Here is a 22,016-nt window from a genome sequence, read left to right as displayed (position 1 = left end):
CAGTCTCAACGACCGGAAGTGACGGCCCCGTCCCGGGTGGGAGCTGGCGCGCACGGAGCGGAGAGGCGGACAAAATGGCGGCTGGTGGCAGTGGGATCCTGATCGGTGACAAACTCTATTCCAGTATTGCCCTGACCCTAGAAAACTGCCTGATCTCCGAGGAGAAACTTTCCCTGACGGCTTCTGTGTCGGACGGCCTCGACCCGGAGGTGGAGACTGACCTGAGGATAGTGGGATGCGAGTTAATCCAGGCCGCCGGCATCTTGTTGAAACTCCCTCAGGTACAGCCTGGGGCCTTGCTTTTGCTCTGAATTCGGGATTTCGGAAAGCTGCTGGGCAGAGCCATTGCGGTACTCTAGCGTGAATTTCTGACTCGGGTCTAGTTACCCCTTTATTTCGGTGTGGGGGGTGGTTTGCGAGATTGGGATCTTTACATTGAGGGCGGAAGAGACGGTGAGTGTCAATGGAAGCCATGGCGGCCTCTCGGAATAACTGAAGCTTTTGAATCTCTCCGACGTAACATCAGATTAAAACTCTTCAATTTAATTGTTTAGTTTAACTCACCTGCCATCAGCCATTTAAAACATTAAATGGAGAAAAGTGTATAGTCTAAATAGTCTTATGCCTTTGTGCTGCCGTCGTGGTGTTTGGGTGAAAACAGGAAATTGGGTCAAAGCAACTTGTAAGTTTACTGAAATCACCTTTCAGACGAGTTAAACTTAGAATTATAGAATCCTGTTGAGTTTAATTGTAGTTGAAATGTAGTTTTATTGTACATTTGCTATTTTTAAATTTGTCTTTTTCTTGTTAGAGTGCGACTGACCTTTTTTTCATGTCCTTGGTGTCCAAGTAACAAAAGGTCTAACTCAGACATGTTTTGGGAGACTCACTTCCCCTCCGTTCCCAAAAAAGAACAATGCTTCGCGTTTGGGAATTCTGGCACACCACTGTTTAATCCTGCAGGACAGTATTTAATGCTAGAACATATGTGCATGAGTCACCAGGATCCTGTTCTACAATCTCTGTGGTGTGGTGGTATTAATTTTCTCATCTCAATTGCTGGCTAAGATCACCAGTGGCAGACTGATTTGAAGTTTATTCAATTTTAAGACTTTCCTCCCTGTAACAATTCAATTTGGAACAAAATATGGATTTTCATTGAATGGGTCATAAATGTTTATAATTTGAATACTGATTCTCATTTTGGAAATTTTTTAGTATAATCAGTGTTAGCATGGTTGTATTTTATGTCTATTTTAATTATCCTGAGATGGGGTTGTTCTGCTGGAGGAATTTTTATTTCTGGTTTCCAGAAATCATCAATATCTTGCTTTTGTACCAGGAATTTGTTTTTACTCAACAGTCCTGTGGTGCAGACTATCAAAGCATTAAAAGTCAACCATGTAACATAGGACTTGAGTCATATTTAAGCCAGACGAGGTTGGTGCTGCTGTTTCGTTTGAAGCTTGTGCCAGTTCAGCTTTCAGTCACTTTCTAATAGATGAATTCAATTTAGCTTTGCAAATCATCATGAGGACATTTTCACTGGCGCCTCTGATTTTGCCTTTTATTCCAATGACTCTTCATGAGACCATAACTGGAGTACTGTGTACAGTATGAGTCATCACATCACACGTATACTTTCCTGTATACATTAGAAGCAGTTCCAAGAACGTTTATTCAGCTGCTTACTGGATGGAAATGTGGGGTTATCTTGTAAAGAAAAGTTAGGTAGAATAAGTCAGTGTCATTTAAACTGATCTTTTGAGACAGATAAGTGATCCTGAGATGGAACCTGTAGGAATATTTCCCTTTGTGGGAGTGATTAGAACCAGAGTATACAGTTTAAAAACAATGGCTCTTCTATTTATGGTGGCAATGGAGAGTTGGTCTGTAGTATTGTTTCCCAGACAGCAGCAGAGACTGAATCATTGAATATTATTAAAGCAGGATGGATAGATTCATCCGAAACAAGGGAGCCAAAGGTTATTGGGGATTTTTGGGAATGTGGAACTGAAACTGCAGTCAAATTAGTTATGATCTTTTGTCAAAGTTTGAGGGACCAAATAGTCTCCTCCTCATTTTCTTTCCTAATTAGAGACTCTACTGTATTTCAAAACTGTACTGCAAAGTTTAAATGAGCCTTTTTATTTAACTCTTAGGTTTGCATGGACTGGAGTAAATCCTCTTAATCAGAAAAATAATGATGCAAATTGACTTGTATAATGTTTTCAGTTCCAGAGTTCTGGGTCATGGGTTTGAAGCCTACCATGACAGATGGTGAAATTCGAATTCATTAAAGATCTGCGATAAAAGCTAGTCTAATGGTGACTCTGTAACCATTATTGATTCTTGTAGATATTCATCTGATTCACTGATTTCCTTTGGGAAAGGGAATCTGGCATCTTTAACTGGCTTGGCCTGGCCCAGCCTACATGCAACTCTAGAAACACAGCAAGTACGCTTGCTGTTAGTGCCTGCTTTCTGGGCACTTAGGGATAGATGTTCATTTCCCATGAACAAATAAAAATAGTATGTAAAATTTCTGTTAATATTGAGTGCATGTAAGGCACGTGAATTTATTAAGCAATGTTCTTTTTGTGGATTAGGTGGCGATGGCAACTGGACAAGTTTTATTTCAGCGCTTCTTCTATTCAAAATCCTTTGTGAAGCATCCCATGGAGGTAAGTGTAAAGAGTTTAAAGTGAGATTGAATTCCACAGGAATATTCAGAATATTATGTGTTTTGGATTAAATGCAGTTGACAGATATTTTGGGATGGAGTCTGCACTTGCCAGCCATAGTTGCTCTTGAGGAAATCATTAGATGTGCAAGACAAGCTTATAAAGACTGCAAATAACCATCTCAACTTTCAATGAGTGGTTCTCCATTGCATCACACCTCTCATTATCAGACCCAAATTGGCACAAATTTTATTTATTGTAGTAATGAAACCCATATAGTGTATGTCAAATCTACTTTATTGGCATCTATTTGAGAGTACAACACTGTTAAGTTTCCTTTGGATCCTGATCCTATGATTTTGTCGCTGCGTACAAAGTCTTATTGATTTTCCTGCTTTGTGATCCACGTTTCTAAGATAGTATATGGAAGTCTAGTTTTAAGTAGATTTTCCCCCTGAAATATATAGCACATACAATAACAAATTTTCCATTTTACTGCAAGTATGAGTGGGTATGATGAAAGTAGTCTGAAGTGTTTATGATGTTTATAAAAACATAAACTTTATATTTTTATTATGTAATTATATATCTTGTATGCCATTGCTCATAGTAAGTCACATGAATTGGTCTGTTTCATATTTTTTCTAATTTTCTTGTATACAGTAACTCAAATCAAAACAACAAAGTGAGGCACTGAGCTTAACTATCCACCCTTCCAGCAGGAAATAATAATTTTGCCAGTGCTTCAAGCTACTGTGATGCGGATGGGGATAGTGATGCAGGTTTTCACTTTGGATCCTTGTATATTGCTGCCATATGACAGTGTAGTTTAGCGTAGGAGTACCTACTCCAGAGGCAAAGTTGGGTAGCAGGAGAGTTCAATGGCAAATATTATGGAATTGGAAGGTTTAGAGCAGTCTTTACAAAATGGAATACACAGGCAGCAGAGTAACCTTCCTACAGACTGGAAATGTCATTATTTTAGACAACCTGTTCAGACATGTTATTACATAGAATCTTGAAAACGGTATAGCAACTTAATAGGGTTTAATTGAGGGTAAGGGGAGATTACTTAGCTCCTATTTAGATTAGATTCGCTACAAAATGGAAACAGGTCCTTCAGCACCTGGAGGAAACCCACGCAGACATGGGGAGAACGTGCAAACTCCACGCACACGGTTGCCCGAGTCCCAGAATTGAACCTGGGTCCCAGGCGCTGTGAGGCAGCATAGCTTGCCACTAAGCCACCATGCCGCGCAAAGATTTAGAATCCCTATAGTGTGGAAACAAGTCTTTTGGCCTAATAAATCCACACTGGCTCTCTGAAAAGTAACCCACCCAGACCCATTCCCCTAACTAATAACCTACACTATGGGCAATTTAGCATGGCCAATTCACCTAACCTGCACATCTTTGGATTGTGGGAGAAAACCAGAGCACCTGGACGAAACCCACGCAGACAGTGGGAGAATGTGCAAACTCCACACAGGCAGTCGACTGAGGCTGGAATCGAACCTGTGTCTCTGGCGCTGTGAGGCAGCCTTGCTGACCACTGAGCCACCATGTTGCGCCTGCCCTTATTTAAAATGTAACTTTTTAGGTTTTTTAGATCCAAAGTGTAAAATATACAAATTTGCTGGCATAACTGGTTTTGTGGGAAATATAGGTTGTGAAAAGGACAGAAAGAAGGCAAAAGGGGATATGGATATTATCTACCTGGTAAAAAGTATGAAGAAAACACAATTTTTGAAAATGCAAAATTGGAAATTGCTGACATACACAGCAAGCCACTTGTATCTTGCATATGAATTGTAAAGTTCATGTTAACATAGTACAGTAAGTAATTAGGGAAATTGTATGTTAGTCTTTATTACAAGGGTGCCACAGGAAGACTTGCTGCAATATTATAGGACCTCGGTGAGACCATTCCAGAATACTAGTTTTGGCACCTCGCCAGAGTAAGAATACACTTGTATTTGTTCAAAAATATGTTTTTGATACAGAAGATTGATATAGAGAGTGAAAGATTAGAATTATTCATTGTAATTTAGAAGGATGGCTGATGGTCTAATTGACATAAAATTCTTAGAGGTCTTGACAGAATCAATGCTGAGAATCACTTCTTTAGCTAGATATTGGTAGTGTCAAGATAAAAAGTTTGAGTCTTCAATTTGAAATTATATATCTCCGAGGGCTGTGATTGTACAGTTTGGTACGTTCAAAGCTAAGCTTGCTAGATTTTCAGGCATTAACGGAATAGTGGTGTGAGAATTGGGCAGAAAAATGGAGTTGATTTTGAGGTTCTTCCATGGTCTTGTGGAGTCATACAGTAGCCATAGCGAGCACTATGGTCTACTCCTATGCCTTTTATTCTATTTCTCGGCTAATTTTCTTGCTGTTGATGCAACTTGCTGTTCATAAATTCGCCTCAGGCGACCGACTGTGTGGAGTTTGCACATTCTCCCCGTGTCTGCGTGGGTTTCCTCCGGGTGCTCCGGTTTCCTCCCACACTCCAAAAATGTGCGGGTCAGGTGAATTGGCCACACTAAATTGCCTGTAGTGTTAGGTGCAGAGGTAAATGTAGGGGAATGGGTCTGGGTGGGTGCGCTTCGGCGGGTCGGTGTGGACTTGTTGGGCCGAAGGGCCTGTTTCCACACTGTAAGTAATCTAATCTAATCTAATCTAAATTGACTTGCACATTTGATAGTGCGACAACGTAGCTGTCCACACAGTCTGAATTTGAACACTTTTATGGGCTATACTTTTTGATTATTATCCAAAATCTATCTGATTAATTTTGTTGCTGCCGCCATCATTAATGTGTTTCAGAAAAGCTTTGTCTGTGAAGTGTGCATCGTAAGCAATGTCAAGAAATAGGAGATGGGAAATTCAGTTTTGTTTTAAAGAGCAGTTGCACCAATGACGAACAATGAATGTGTGATTCTGATATAGGAAATAGGAATGTGAGAAGGCCATTCGGCCCTTTTGAGCCTGCGACACCTTTTCAATGTGTCCATACTTGATCATCAGGCGTAGTACTCAGTTGTCACTTTCACCCATACCCTTTGATCCATTTTAGCCTGAGAAGCTATATCTAACTCTTCCTTGAAACCATTCAATGTTTTTGCCTCAGCTGCCTCCTGTGGCAGAGAATTCCATCAGCTCACCATTCTAGGGATGAAGGCATCTTGGGATGTACCTAGTGGTTAGAAAATACAGGTGGAAGACAAGTAAATAGATCACTTCAATAAAATTAAAACGCTAATTTTTTTCCCCCTCCCGTAACAGATATTATCGATGGCATGTGTTCATTTGGCATCTAAAATTGAAGAAGACCCTAGGCGCATTCGGGATGTCATTAATGTATTTCATCATTTGCGAAAACTCAGGGAGAAGAAGTAAGTTGCGACTATTTATATGATTAGTGACTATAAAACAGACCTGAAATGGTGATTAAAGGGCTGCTTTTCTCTGTAACCTGACTTGAAATAATTGAGCTTTAGCTGAAACTTGAGAATTTCAGAAGCAAATATTTGATTTAGACCCGAATCATAGCACAAATCTGACTCTTCTTGTTTCTGAATTCAGAAACTATCCTTATTTTATCTGTGCCAAGGTAGGGCTTTGTTGAAAGTTGTAGTACTAATTGGTTAAATAACAACTTGGATTTATGCAGTCAAGGTACGTGTTCATTTATTATGGCCATTTTACTGGTAAGATGGTTTAATTCCCTATAGACAAGGCCAGTTACTGTAGATTTCCGCATCGTAGAAATCATCTTCTGTCCAGGGACAACTCATTTAGGATATGAGCAGTACTTGCACAGCAGAACATGGAACTATGTTGAGCCCATATTCTTGGAATGGGTAGTTGCCATAAAAACACTGGTCCATTAAGTAATTTCTGAAAACATGGAAGTGGACGTAAAGCTGATTTCTTACATTTGTTAGCTCTAATAACTGTTTTATTACTTGAATGCCAAACAGCAGAAGTGGCAAATGATGGACAGGCATTTAAATAATTCTATGCCAATGGAATAACCTCTAAGTCCTGCTGCATCCACAAGTGGTGGAGAACTAACTAACCTCATCCTGTATGATGGGGGAGCCCAACACATCAGCGTGAAAGATAAACTTTAAACTTATGACTTAGCCAATAATGTGAAAAATGCCCTGGTATGTCCTATCCACAAAATTCAGGATAAATCCAACCTGGTCAATTATAGAGGAACTTCAATTATCTGGCGTTCGATTATCCGAATTACGGATTATCTAGCAAGATTGCAAGGTCCAAATGCTTGGCTAAACTATGTTATCCAGAATTCGATGAACCAAACAAAATACTCCCTGCCCGTGTCCTTTGGATAATCAAGGTTCCTCTGTACTGCCTCATCAGTTGACTCTTGATCAACAGTAAAATGATGGGAGGTGACATTCACAATGCAATCGAATAGCATTTGTTCAGCAGTAATCTGCTCGTTGATACTCAGTTTGGCTTCCCTCGGGCCACTTGGCTCCTGACTTGATTACAGCCTTAGTTCAAACATACACAAAACAGCTGAATTCCAGATGCAAGGCGAGAGTGGCTGCCTTTGGCATTAAAGCTGTATTTGGCAGAATATGGCATTAAAGATCCCTAGCAAATGTAGGTTTGCTCGCTGAGCTGGAAGGTCACCATACCAGGTAACATCTTCAGTGAGCATCTGGACGAAGCTTTGTCCGGAGGCTCACTGAAGATGTTACCTAGTATGGTGAAGAAATATCTGAAAATGAACCTTCCAGCTCAGCGAGCAGACCTATATCCAGAACCTCAACCTGAGCTACAAATATTCTCAAAACTTGCAAAACTCTAGCAAAACCGGAGTCGAGTGCTGTTTGTGTGTATGTATGTGGCAGAATCATGTAGAGGTAGTTGAAATCTGGAACACTGCTTGTGTTGGTGGTAGAAGCAAAAACCTGCACAATCAAAAAATTTAGATGTGCACTTGCGATGCCAAGACATAAAAGGCTACAGAACGAGAGCTGGAAAATGGGATCAGGGTAGTTAGGTGGTTATTTTTGACTGGCAGAAGTGGGATGGGCTGACAGGCCTTTTTTCTGTGCTTTAAGAGAGAGAGATAATCAAACCACCAGCCCTTGACATTTGATGGCATTACCATCACTGAATGCACCACAGTCTACTTGTGAGAGGTGGGGTAGGAGGTATTGGCATTTATCACAAACTGAAAGAACCAACCATATAAATGCAGTGGCTACAAGAGCAGGACAGATTCCAGGAATTGTACAGCAAGTAGCTCCCTTCCTGACTTCCCAAAACCTGTCCACCATCTACAGGGGAACCTCAATTTTCTGAACGTAATGGGCGGACATTATTTCGTTTAGATAATTGATTATTCGATTAATCGATTTAAGTGCCTTTCCTCTAGGGCTCGAAGTTTTTAAAGTATGTTCCCCGTTCAGGAGACTGCAGCAGCACACTGCGCGTGAGGCCCTGCCCCCAACGCCATGCAACACTGCCCCCAACCCTGTGTAACGCTGCTGCACCCTCCCCCCCACCCCCTCTCCTGGGCAGCTGGTCTGGTTGCCAACAACAAGACTGCTGCTGCTGTCTTTGTGGGGTAAGTCTCCAAATAGTGCGCACTCAACTTTTTACTGCAACTTTTTGGCAGGTTCCACTTTTGCCCTGTACAGGACAATGTTGGCGAGATTATGTGGGGAAGAGGGATTTAGGCTACACTGCTGTGTGGAACTCCAGGGAAAGTGTAAGGAGAGAGAGCGTGGGCAGCGAGTCATTTGCAGACGGTGCCTGTTTAATTCCTGTAAGCAAAAGACGCAACCACTGTTGGAAACACGCCTTTGATGTAATGTTTCCATTGGGACCTGGCGATCTCCTTCGGATAATCCGATTTTCGGATAATTGGTATTTGGATAATCGAGGTTCCTTTGTACAGACACAAGACAGGAGGGTGATGGAATCCTCCCCGGAAGCCTGAACGGGTGTAGCAGCAACAACATTCAAGAGGCATGACCCTATCCAGGTTAAAGATTGGTACCAACATCTGCATTCCCTCTAAGCCATTCAGCATTCTGACTTGAAAATGTATTGCCATTCCTTTGTTGTGACTGCATCAAGATTCTGGAGCTCCCTCTCCAATGGCATCATGAGTCTGCCTGCCTCAAATGGACTGCAATGGTTCCAGAAGGGAACTCACCACCACCTTTGACTCGGGACAGGCAATAAGTACGTACAATGTATCCCCACATCCCATGAAAGGTTAATAATAAGTGCCACAAGGTTGTTGCCAAGTTCTATTCCTTATTTGCTTCAGATTGCCATTATAGTGAATTGTCTGACTGAGCACAGTTATAGAATCATAGAGATGTAAAATACAGGAAAAGGCCTTTTGGTTGATTGCATCCATGCTGCTCAAACAGCCACCTAATTATTTAATCAGTTTTCCAACACTTGGCCTATAGCTTTGTTTGCCTTGGCTATACTCCACTGGTAATTATCTTGAAACAGGAAATCACAGTAGTTGTATTAAGGCACTTAAGCTTTCAAAAAAAAAGTCTTTAACTCGGGAAGGAAAAAAAAGTAACACATGTTATTGAAGAATGTGAGTTTGGCATTTGGAGTCTACATTAAATTTATTCCTGAAAGCTTTAGCCCTGGTTAATGCAATCATTTGATATTTACTTACTGTTAGTTGTCCAATATTTTAGAATTGGGGACAGTAATGACTAATATTTTGAGTTAATATGGTTTCTCTTATGTTAAAGATCTCCTACGCCACTTCCTTTGGACCAAAGCTATGTCAACCTGAAAAACCAAGTAATAAAGGCAGAAAGACGAGTGTTAAAGGAGCTGGGATTCTGTGTTCACGTCAAGCACCCTCATAAGGTTTGTCTGTTTAACTTGCTTTTTAAGATTTAACCAATTTTTTTTTTTTAAATCTGAATTCTGTTCACTTGAGCACTAATCTGGATAGAGTGTAATGTTGCCCCTTCCTTCATATCAACAGTGAGCCAAGAACATGAAAGATATGGACTTGCATTCATTTATAACTTCCTTGTTATCTCAATCAAGCATTTAATTTTCTGCCTTGTGATTGATCTAAACTCCGTGTTTATGCAAGAGGTTAATTGAGCTCAGTTTCTTTGCTCTATTCTTTTTCTAGACATTGGCTATTTCCAACACAAATTCAGAAGTACTCATTTTTTGCACCATACTTTAGCAGGGGCAGACGTGTACTTAAGTAAATGCGGTTAGGTTGCAGTGGTGTGCTCTTTAGCTATTGAAGTTTGTTTATAAAACTGCTTACAAGTCAGAAGTGTGATGGAATACTTACTGCTTGGCTGAATAGGTGCAGCTCCCACAGTGTTCAAGAAGTGTTGGTGCCACCCTCCGCCTGTTTCCAACGAGCACTTCCTTCACCATGACATAATGGTAGTACAGTGTACCATTTAAAAGATACTAGTAACTTGCTCGGGCTCCTTTGGCACTTTGCAAATCTGCACCCTCTATCACTTAGAAGGGCAAAGGCTGTAGGTTCTTGCAAACTCCATCAACTCTAAGATTTCCCCCCAGTTACATGCCACTCTGACTTGGAAATATATTGCCATTCTTCACTGTTCCAGGATCAAAATCCTGAAACTCCTTTCCTAGCAAGTCTATGTGTGTGTCTGCACCACATGGATTTCAGCAGTTCAAAAGGTGGCTTCACCATCACTTCTGCTCATAAGTAAAAATGGGCTGTGGATTCTGGGCCAGTGATTCCCGCATTCGGTTAATTAGTTTTTTAAAAATTCTAAAACCATGAGCATCGATCAGTTGGGACTTGAATGTTCTATTCTGCTGGTAAAACTTGCTTAATTGTGAATTTTGACTCTTTCTGGCTACTGAGTTTTAATGGGTGGGTATAGAGTGCAGGCAGGCGCCAGATTGTGAACAAGTTCCTTTCTTGAATTTGTTAGCAGCTGGGACACTGAGGACGGTATAAAATAGTCAGCTCTGACTATGAGGAAACATTTCTATGTCAGATCTATGCATTTAATATTAATACACTCCAATATTGAATCATGTTGGCATTTGTAAATCAGGGACTTCCCTGTATTTGAGTAAAAGCAAGGAACTGAAAGTGTTTGGACTCTTGAAATAAAATCCTGGAAATGTTGGGAATGTTCAGCTGGTTAGGCTGTGGGGAAAGAAAGGTATTGCTGTTTTGACAGGTGTGTGAACCTCCATCAGAATTGGAGAATCTATCCTCTGATTGAAAGATAAATTAGCAAGTGTGTTGATTCTGTGTAGCCTTGCTGAGTTGTGGGAAGGTCTGGAAGTTATGTAATGCTTGCATAATTGTAAACATTGGAAATTCAAATGAATTAGATAATTCATTTGATAGTGGACTAATGGTTCTAGTTTATTTGGGATTGTTGCAGCCAGGAAATAAAAATCTACGTGGCCATATGCAACAGTTAGTTGCAGCATTGTCTCCTCCAGTATAGGCCGAAGAGCTTTGGTTATTGAGAACCTGCATATATGATGTGATAGATATTTTGCACATGCCCACTGGACTTTAAACTGAGACTCTCCCTGCATGTTGGACCGATGGAATTTAACAACTTAAACCAAAGCCAATTAGAAACATTGGAAGGATGTGGAGTAAGTGCTGCCTGATCAGTACATAAAATGCCAATTCTTGCTATGGAAAGTTACTGTACAAATCTGCATAATGAAATTGTTACTTTCTGGACTGGTATGTTTACTGATGTATTTTTGTGTACGTTGGCAATTTTTTTGTGCACATTCTTCAGTATATGCTGGACCTTAAAAGGACATTGAGGTAGTGCAGACATGGCAATCAGCAAGTCTTTTCTTTCATCCATATCAGGTGCATGATATATTTATCTGTTGGCTGAATGTAGATTGTGGTTAGCAGGAATTTGACAATACTTCTATGCTGAGGAATCAGAATTGGTGCAGTCTGAATATGTAATGCACAAAAGTATGTGTGCATAACTTCGAATGTGGCACTGTCAAAATAGTTTTCATGCATTTTATTCGCATTTTTACAATTGCAATCACATTCCCATCGTTGAGGAAAGTTATTAAAATGTTTGGCAAATACATTGAGGGAGGGAAGAACTTGTGCGAATATTTTACCACCTTTACTTTGCACGCCATATTCCAGGAGCTCAGTAATTAGTTAAGTGAACCTTGTTCCAGTTTTGATAACATGCACTGTTCTTCTCCTGCAGTTTAAATGAGAGGCAGTAGACTTGACAGTCATTTTTAGCTATAGCTATGTACTTTTCTGCCAGTGAAGTTGTACTCGCGCAGAACTGTTTAGATTTGTTACTATTTTGTAACCACAACGAAATTCAGAGATAAGGCCATTTGACTCTTGAGACTTTGTGGATGTATACTTTCAAGGATGAAAGTAGAATTCTCCCAATTGTTCCAGTGCAAATCTGTACTCTATAGATTAGTTGAAAACAACTAATCGATTGAAATGACACTTGCAGACAGTATTAATGGTGTATTAGGTTCTGTTTAACACCACTCCACTAATTACTAAATGAGGTTCAGTTGTAACTCTATAACCTGTATCTTCCAGATTATCGTTATGTACCTTCAGGTGTTAGAATGTGAACGTAACCGGCCTCTGGTCCAAACTGCATGGTAAGTTGATTTTCTTTGTCTTTGATAGATGACCAGCAAAGACAGTGGCAGAAATATGTATCCATGTATTTCACGTATCCTTATCCTCCACCCTTCACTGTCTACCATTCCCTAGATATGACAGGATGGTAACCTTTGATTAGGGTTCTGGTATCTTGTCAACAAGGGAATGCAGAGAGGATTTAGTGATTGATCCAAATACTTTGGCAATGTGAACGGTGACTTTTGTTTGTAGCAAGATCCTTTTTGTTATTCATCTCCCTTGATACAAAGTCAAGGTCAGAAAGTTACCATGTGAGAAACAAAAGTACGAAGTGAACTTGCTAATTGTGCCTTGCCAGAAGTGAGAACATGTTAGCATACCTGTAATAACTTCTGTTTGGAGACTTTAATTTCGTTTATCAAATCAATTAAGTGTCGTGATCACTTTTAGTGGTGGGTGGGGACAAATGTGATTTGTTAGACCATTAATTCTTATTTTTCAAACATTTACCTGATTTATGTGAAAAATCTTACTAGGATAAAATTTCATATTTCTGCTCACTAGTCTTTTTATGGCTGGTGTAGCATTTGCTTAATTGAGAACCCATTTTAACTTTTCTTTTTTTTCTACTCTTTCGATCAAAGGGTAGACCCTGATGGTAAGTGACTAAGACTTCTGAACTGCCCTCCAAAGCACTTTGATGCCAGGATGGCCCTAACTGGCTGCCACTTTGAACCAATCCATTGCAGGTTCTCCTCCAAGAAGGCTGACTGTCTAGTGAGAGGTGGTATATAGTAACTGGCCAACTGCTTCTTGTGTTAAACAATGTTTAAAAATATATATATAATAATTGAAATGTTTTGTTTTATAAATGTAAAATGTTAAATTCTTAAAAGTAATGTTTCTAATGCAAATTTTAATGTTTACATTTAATAGTTATATATGTTTTATTATAAACAATTTTGTATTGGCCTATTTTTATTAATTGCTGTAATGGAAGAAATCCTAATCAAAAGACTGTTAATGCGACTGTTGAAACTCTTCTGACTGTTGTGCAGCACCTGTGATATCTTGCAGCTTTCAATTTCTGATTTGGCTGAATCTTGAATACTTGGACTATGAACAAGAAGAATTATTCTATGCTGTTGTCGCTAATGAAGATGAGGGAGAATTGAAAGTGCTTTCACTAAGTATTTGCGACAAATACAACAATTATGAAGAGGAGTGCTTTCATAATATTTGATTGCGTGGCCTGTTGAGATTGGATAAAGACTGATTTCACGTTTGCAAACCGTCAAGTCACATTATTGATCTTTGATCTGTACAGGCTTGAGAAGATATCAATGACTGGAATATTGCTGGTGCATGGAAAAAACTGTATTTTTTTGCGTTTTACATGCTTTTGTGATCAAGGAGACGAGAAGTTCAGATATTCTAGCACGGATCATTATCTCAAGACTTTCATTAAATATGGATGTTTTAAGTATGTCTTAATTTTACATTGCACGTCTTGAGTTGTATTGGTTTATCACATGAGAGCAGGCCAGTGAGTAGCTCAGCACGGAGGTTAAAATGGGTTCTCTTTTTTTTTTACTTTCTTTTGTGTTCTATACCATGCAGGGATCAAAATGCTTATTTGTGCAATGTATGCAGGGTTTTAAAAAAAAAAATAGCTTATCCAATATTGCTGTGGTAGAATAAATTGCCATTAAAGGTTCCTTTTTATTCATACAAATCTGAAATTACTGATTCACCAGTATTTATCCACGTACACCTCATTGCCAAAAACAGCACTGAAGTCGATGTCATAATTCTTGTACTGTTTCTGAATGTTTCCAATCCAGAGCTGTGTGAATGCATGCTCTTGGAATACTAATCTTCAGGGCTGAAATACTGTGCTGGGAGACTTGCTTAATCTCTCAATATCCACATTTTCTCATATGAAGTGAGATTAATAACTTTAAAAATGTGTAATTTGGACTGTATACTTACAGGAGGTATGAAAATAGACGTTAAGAGGTGTATAGAAGCTGCATTGAACTAAGCCACTGGATCAAAATTGTTTAAATGTAATGGGGTGGCTACAATTGGCACTTAAAGGTTTGATTTATCTGACAGTTATTCATGAAGTTGTCTTGATTTTAACCTGTAGTAATTGGCTAATAAGATGCAAGATAAGAATTGACCTACAGACAAACACATATCCACTTTTGGATGAATGTTTTGGTCATCTCCAGATTCTTTAATTTTTTTTTTGTTCTTCTACTTTTGATAGTATTGTAAAATAAGAAAACATTGAGCATTTTCAACCCTGTGTGGCTTTTTGACTTTTCATCTGAAGCAGCTACATTTAGAATTTAGCAGTGTGTTGGGTGGGTTGCCGCAACGTTTTCATTGTCTCTTTCAGGAATTATATGAATGACAGCCTACGGACAGATGTATTTGTCAGGTACCATCCAGAGACCATTGCCTGTGCATGCATCTACTTGGCTGCTCGGGCTCTTGAGGTTGGTGAACGTCTTTTTTTTTCGCAAATACATATTTGTCTGCTTCTAAATTTGCTGGGATGTTCTAAATGTTTCTAGCTAACTGTACAGTGTCACAGCTGTCTTTGTATGAGAGTCAGATTTGTCAACTGCTGATGATAACCTGGCCATTTTTGTCAAGTGTCTGGAAATCCTGACCTTTTTTAAAAAGTCTCTAATAATGTCCTTTCTATACAGATCTAATGTCTTGGCTGAGGCCTGAGATTAAGTCTAAATCATTTTAGTCTGTCTGATTTGGGATTACTCTACTCATTACCTGGATTCAGCCTCGTGAAAGAGGCTTGAGTTTAGATATTGTCTTTTGGTCATTTTTTTTGTCTGTAATTTTAACCAAAGAGAATATAGGCATTGATAGCATAAAGATTTTTTTATTATTAAATATGCCTCTGATCATGTGGTGTTTGCTCAAGAAAACCTGGTACTCTAGAGGCTTCAGTAGAAAATTGAGATTAATACAAGTATTTTCAGGTAGATTAAGAACGCTGAACTTGAATAATTTAGTTCAATGGTCATATAGTTTGGCTTAATCTTTGGCAGATTCCACTTCCAAATCGTCCCCATTGGTTTCTACTGTTTGGAACAAGTGAAGAAGAAATGAAGGAAATCTGTGTGAAAATCTTAAAGCTCTACACTAGGAAAAAGGTTTGAATCTTTTGAGATACAAATTGGTTATATTGTCTTTGAAAAGGAGAGTTGTTCCTTAGTTTAGAATGTTAATTATTCTTGCAGGCAAATTTGGAACACCTTGACAGTGAAGTTGAAAAGCGAAAGGTGGCTCTTCAAGAAGCAAAAGCAAAAGCCAAAGGTCTTTTACCAGATGGTACACCTGCATTAGATGCTCCACCAAGCTTCTCACCATCTTCAAAACCAGGTGCAATCTTTTGCTTTGTTAAATTAAATTTGCCATTGTTCCTCTTATGAGTCATCTGAAAGTTGAATGCTAAAAAACATGTTAGTTTATCCTTGATGTGATACCTTCCCTTGTAGTGCTTTGTTAATTGTGCACATTTCGATTTATAACTAGTCAGTACCTTAGGAAAAACCCCAGTGTTCTAAGTGGAAATTGAATCATTATTGTGGCCTATATGTATTCAGTTTATGTCAACAGTAGAGTCTTAGTCATAATTTTCCCAAATTCCCTAGATTTGGGAATTGTGCCTTTTCAGATTGAAACATTACAGCTGCCAGGGTCTTATTTATGAAGGGAAGGGAAAATAATTTAATTTGCAAAACTATTATATTATTCAAGGTGGTGGCAAAGTTATTAACAATCTATCAAAGGCAAATGATTCAACGCTTGCCCACCAACTAAAAATAAAATACATTTTCTGCTGGTCCTTTCTGAGTAATCTGGTTTTGTCTTTCTAGTCAGGTTTGATCTTGAAAACTTTGGAGGGTCCTACACAAAAGATTAGTAGCAGAGATAAACTGTTAAATTTGAAACCCCAGTAATGTATTTGGGGTTGTTAACTGGTGGTCGTATAGAATGTTTTACGATCTCCAACAGGAGATATTACCCGAGGTTCTGTGTAACCTCAGTTTTTTACCCTGTCCCAATTCTGAAATTAAAGAGATTAAATGAGGACAGGCTGAATTTTTTTTTACCAAGAGCATAAGTGATTAAGTGTGATTTAATTGTGTTTAGATAATTAAAAAAATTAATGGATAAGAGGAATGGGAGTGTCCAGAGTGAGGGGATGTAGGCAGCAATTTAGGGGCAGTGTTATGAAACATTTTCATTTGGAAAACAGCCCCCTTTTTGTTTTAACAAAAACAACAGCCTTGAGTTTCAGGAGTCAATTAAAACTTTCAAATCTGATGCTGAAAATGCTCATTTAGGTAAGGGTATGAAGATTTACAGAGCCAAATTGGGGTTATTACATCAGCCACGATTTAATTTAACAAGTTTGTTTCACTGTGATTGCCTGACCTTTTCTCTAAATGATCTGTGTTGTGCTTTGTAGATTCTCCCAAAGATGGAAAACTTGAAAAACCTTCACCACTATCTATCCAGGCAATGAAAAATGCTAGACGAAAACTGGATGAGGAAGAAAAATGGCCCCGATCTAACAGTCCCTTTAATGGGTTAGTTAGGATGTACCATACATATTTTCCTTAACAGTGCATTCCAATTTCTAGTTTGAGAATAGTTATAGTAAATGTTTAGTTTCTGGTAATGACCAATTTTAAATGATTTAAGTAGTTTTTCTGTACTAACAGGAAAATTGCCTCTTGTAAGATGTCATCTATTGGTTTCCTGTAAGGAAATCACAAGTTGCACAGTTCTTTGTTCCCAGAATTGCTGCTGCTTTCATAGAATCATAGAAATTCTGTAGAATCCCCACATTGTGGAAACAAGTCATTTGGCCTAACAAGTCCTCACTGACTCTCCAAAAAGCATCTCACCTTCATACCTTATCCCTGTAACGCTGCATTTCTCATGGCTAATCCACTTAACCTACACATCTCTGGACATTATGGACAATTTAGCATGACCAATCCACCCTAACCTGCATGTCCTTGGACAGGGAGTATGTGCAAACTGAACACCAGACAGTGACCTGAGGCTGGAATTGAACGCAGGTCCCTGGTGCTGTGAAGCAGCAGTGTTGACCACTGATCTGTTGTGCTGCCCAAAAGAGAATCTGTCTGTTTTGTCAGGATTATAGATGCCTACCTTACAATTCCAATTTTTTTTCTCTAGTGTTCAAAAGGGGAAGAGTAGCAGAAGTCGAAGCAGAAGCAAAGGTCGGAGTTACTCAAGGTCTCGCTCTCATTCACATTCTCCACGGAGACGGTAAGTAATACATTAAACTCCAGTGTTAGTATTTCATTAACTTCTGTCACTGCCTTTGCTAGGTATTTCTCTTGTGCTTGTGTAAAAGCAATATCTAGTAGTTTACTAGTGCCTAGTGTTGAGCAAAACAGTACTGTAACTGACTCGCTTGAAATGCCATTTTGACTTTGTTATACTATAGCTGGCGCATTATAAAAGAATAGACACTGATACTTAAAAGGCCATTTTTCTGAAATTCCAGTGATACGTGGCTCAGTCGGTAGTGCATTCGCTTCTGAGTCAGAAGTATTTAAGCCAGCATCATGTATTTGTTTACCTCCTTTACACTGGTAAAATGTTGCAAGTTGCTTCACAGGAGCGTTATTAAAGTGTCAAAAAGCCAAATAAGAAATTAGATCTGTCCAAAGGATTTGCTGCTTTAGGGGCAAATAAAGACTACAGTTTCTCTTGGTGTTTTGATTTTTAACCCACATTAATCCTAAAAAGGTCGTGTAAATCAGAAGACAGGCGTCACTTGTCTAAGGGGTAAAGCATAAGGAAGCCCACTGGATTCTAAAAATATTGACCGTAGGGATTGTCTTTACTTTGTCCTGTTCCTGTACTTGGGAACGTACATTGCATTGTGTTGCTCATTGCTGAATTATTGGAGCTGCTAATTTGAGATTAATATTAATGTAATCAAAATTAGCAAATTAGGAGTTGGAAATTAGACAGATCTGCTCATAGAATTTGCATTTTCCTTCTTTAGAAAAATTGATCATATTTATGGAAGCAGGTTAATAAACAGATTTCACCACTGTACAACATCTATGTACAAAAGTGAGTGGTGTTCCTTTCCCCCACTCAAGATTTTTCTTTCTTTGGTGTAGTCCAAGGCAAACTGTACCTCTTCCTGTTCCTTCAAAAGTGCATTAAAAAACAAATTGGTATCTTCAAAAGACTTGACTGCTCATATCTAATTTTTTTCCACAAACTTGAAGCAGTTAATGGGTGTGTGTAAAGAACTGTCCTCATATCAGGAAGGGAGCAACTTCATACTATTGTGAGCTTAATTCGAGCCCATAAGATCCTGTTAAAGATGGTTAATATTGAAAGTTTACAAATAGCAGCTCATCTTTGGTGCCAACACTTAGCTAATTTGACTGAGCTGGTGTTTCAAAAGTCTTGGAGTATTTGTGGATTTTCTTGTTTTGTTGTTTCCATTGACCTTGTTAAAGCATTCTTTTGTATTTTTTTTAAAATACAGTGTATAGTTTAGAATTCTACTGCTTGAGTGGTGTGGAGGCAGACACGAAGAGAGAAGCTGCAGGGCTCTGGGGAAAGGGTTGGGGTGTGGATATAGTTGAGTTGTTTGTGCAGAGAGCTGGAGTGGACTGGATGGGTTGAATGTCTCCTTGCAGTGTAATCTTTTGATAATTCTGTCTAGTTAGATTCTATTTATGTACTAATTTATGCTTTGGAATTTTTTTTTACCTGCAAACAGAAGAACAAGAAGCCGTTCTGCATCTAACAGCTCTCGATCCCGCAGCCACTCAAGAAGCCGCAGTGATTCCCCTCCACAACGGCACAAACGAAGCTCACCTTACATTGGCAGGCCAAAAGTCAAGGAATATGATGATATGCGAGAATACAAATACAATTCCCACAAACGCAGGCGTTCACACAGCAGGAGCTACAGTAAAAGTTTGTCAAGATCTAGAAGCAGATCCAGAGAGCGTTTAGATTTTCCTCGAAAACACAAAGAAAGCAGAAGCCATCACAGAGAGCGAAGGCATGATCGATCACGGTCTTATGAAAGGTCTACAAAACATCACAACAGCCACTCTGGCCACAGCAGACACCGGCGGTGATGGGAGAAGCCTATTTAATGTTGTTTACATAACTTTGTATTATTCAGGATTTATGCAATCTCTAAACAAGTCTTTGTTAAAGAGGTTCCTGTAGAACATTGAGGGTTAGTTGTGTAAATTGCACTGCTTGTAGTTCGAAAACAAATGTAGTGGCTCCTGCTGACATCCCCATTAAGATTTTTTAATAGTGTCTTACCAACTGCTGATAAATTTCATATTAACTATTTTCTGATAAACCTTGGTTGTGTATGGTTTACACAGCTTTATATTGTTTCAGGGTTTGTAAATTATTTTTTGTAAAACTTGCTTGTGTTAACATGACATTTAAGATTTCCTTTTCTGTTAACTGTTTGTATATAGGGCCGTAAACAGACATGTGCAATGCACCTGGAGGAGTCGAGAGAGAAATGCTCTCTTTGAAGCAGTCAGCTTCAATTTTGTGAACTATATTTTGTGTTCAGTGTTGTCTCAATGGTGCAGTTGGGTGCCAATTTCATTCAGTTTAATTTTTTAAAATAAATTTCTTTCAAATGTGTGATTACATACTTCCACCTGTTGTTTGGTCTAAACCATTGAAGTAGGATTGACGGTGATATGGTTTTACAGAAGAGATACATGGCTATTTTTGATTTTGCTGCTGCATACACTATTGTATTTTTCAGAAAGAAGCCATTGTCTTTGTAGCTATGTAAAGTACTTTAAAATTTTTCTTTGGGAAGTAATAATGTACCTAAGAGAGGTTACTTAATATTTGTAAAGAGATTTTCAAACTTGTGATGGGGCAGGAAGGTTATTTGCAACTGATAATTGTCTGTCTGTTCAAGTGTACATGTTTGTTCTATTAAGTAAAACGAATTGCTTACAACCAGGAGATATTGTACATAAAACTTCTAATGTAGTGCAGCAAACATACATGTGCCTTGAATATGTAAGTTTTATGAACTACAAATGGAATTTGGATATGCATATACTGTAAATAAATTTTTTAACAAGAACTCTTAAGTTGTCAGTTGCTATTGGATTTCCAGGCTTAATGCCATTGCCATAACAAATGAATACATTTAGATTCAGCCTGAATTAATAAGTGCTGTACAGTGGTAGATCCCATGAGACCACAGTCCAAGCATTATGGCTACAGAAGTTAATCAAAATGTTTGTTACAAGAAATGAACTTTTTAGAAAACCCATCTCTTTCCTGCAATGTAAGTCCTTTACATTATTTCCTCTGTTTCAATTACCATTGTCAGATAGGAACTTTATGGAAAATGTTCTCATTTATCACTTAATAGTGACATAAACATGGTTGGATGCATTAATATGTTAGATCAATTACTGTTTTGATCATATTTACTTTCTTACAAAAGAATTTGAATTACTATTTTAAGTCAAAAGGAGCTGAATTGTAAAGAGGGGAAGGAGCAACTGAAGCTGTTTTTTCTCTATTTCTGGGCAACTGAAGCCTTTATTTTAATGAAACAAAAATTGAACTCTGCAGCTTTTGAAGCTAACTGCTAGCCATTCTAGTGTGTTTCCTTGAATTGATCATGGAGATGTTAACTGTGGAAATAACTAGACATTCTACCTTGTTTTTTCCCCCTGCTCCTGGCAAGTTGGCATCACTGAGGGGGGAGGAGGAGAATTCTGCTTGTAACCATGTGCTTTTGATGCCAGTTGGCTAAGGATTTGGAGGTGTGCTCCTCTCGGTTAGGGAGTGCCACTAAAACATGGATATGTTTAACTATTGTATGTTTTGGAGGCCAGTCAGATGCCAGCACAATGCACATTTAAGATAATGAGAGGTTGTTTTAATTTGCTCATGGGATGTGGATTGTGGCTGCACTAGCATGAATTGCTCACCCCTAATTCGTAGAGGAATTAGGAAGGATATTAGCCTTAACTATGTTGAATTTGGTGGGGTAGAGCTGAGAAACACCAAGGGGCAAAAATCTAGGGGTGGTTTGGAACTGGCATTTAAATGGGAAATCAGAAGCATGCAGTAAAGGAACATGTTATGGATGACTTTAATATCCAAACAGGACAAATAAAATTAATAACAAAACCATACATGAGATTCTTGCGAGTGTATAAAGGATGGTTTTCTGCACAATAAGTTGAACCAACTGGAGAACAGGTGTTCTGAGAGTATGTATTGTGTAATAAGAAAGAAATAATTGGAAATCTGGTTGTCTGAAGCCTCTTGGGGATGAGTAACAGTATTTGATGGAATTCTTCAAGATTGAGTGTGGAGTGCTTGATTTAGGAATCTAATCTCAGAATCTAAATAGCCAACTCACTCTATCATTGTTTTCTCTATGATAGATTGGAGAATGTTACTTAAGAGGGTTGTCAGTGCAAAGTCAATGGCAAATCATAAGACAATAGCAGAAATTGGGCCATTCAGCCCATCGGTTCTGCTCTGCCAATCATGGCTAATAAGTTCATCAACCCTATTCTACCACTTTCTCCCTGTAACTT

General features: G+C 38.7%; 1 protein-coding gene across 3 annotated transcripts; it reads left to right on the top strand.

The window, feature by feature from the left end:
- The first annotated feature begins 49 nt into the window (after positions 1 to 49).
- On the top strand, positions 50 to 20,536 carry LOC122540451 (cyclin-L2-like). Of its 3 annotated transcripts, XM_043676253.2 has the most exons (11): positions 50 to 281; positions 2,610 to 2,684; positions 5,973 to 6,082; positions 9,464 to 9,584; positions 12,301 to 12,365; positions 14,756 to 14,855; positions 15,432 to 15,536; positions 15,624 to 15,765; positions 16,859 to 16,979; positions 17,599 to 17,691; positions 19,175 to 20,536. In XM_043676253.2, the coding sequence occupies exons 1-11, from the start codon at positions 75 to 77 to the stop codon at positions 19,539 to 19,541; spliced, it is 1,506 nt and encodes a 501-aa protein (XP_043532188.1). In that variant the 5' UTR covers positions 50 to 74; the 3' UTR covers positions 19,542 to 20,536. The 3 variants fall into 3 exon arrangements, with proteins under 3 accessions (XP_043532188.1, XP_043532191.1, XP_043532189.1); XM_043676256.2 differs by lacking the exons at positions 50 to 281; positions 2,610 to 2,684; positions 5,973 to 6,082; positions 9,464 to 9,584; positions 12,301 to 12,365 and adding an exon at positions 12,995 to 13,132; XM_043676254.2 differs by lacking the exons at positions 50 to 281; positions 2,610 to 2,684; positions 5,973 to 6,082; positions 9,464 to 9,584; positions 12,301 to 12,365 and adding an exon at positions 13,015 to 13,831.
- Positions 20,537 to 22,016: the final 1,480 nt, after the last annotated feature.

This window comes from Chiloscyllium plagiosum, unplaced genomic scaffold (assembly GCF_037043375.1).
Source record: "Chiloscyllium plagiosum isolate Xiang-an unplaced genomic scaffold, Cpla_swu_hap1 HiC_scaffold_37, whole genome shotgun sequence".
Lineage (NCBI taxonomy): Eukaryota > Metazoa > Chordata > Chondrichthyes > Orectolobiformes > Hemiscylliidae > Chiloscyllium > Chiloscyllium plagiosum.
Note: the sequence above shows the minus strand (reverse complement) of the source record. Positions and strands in the feature narration are given on the sequence as shown.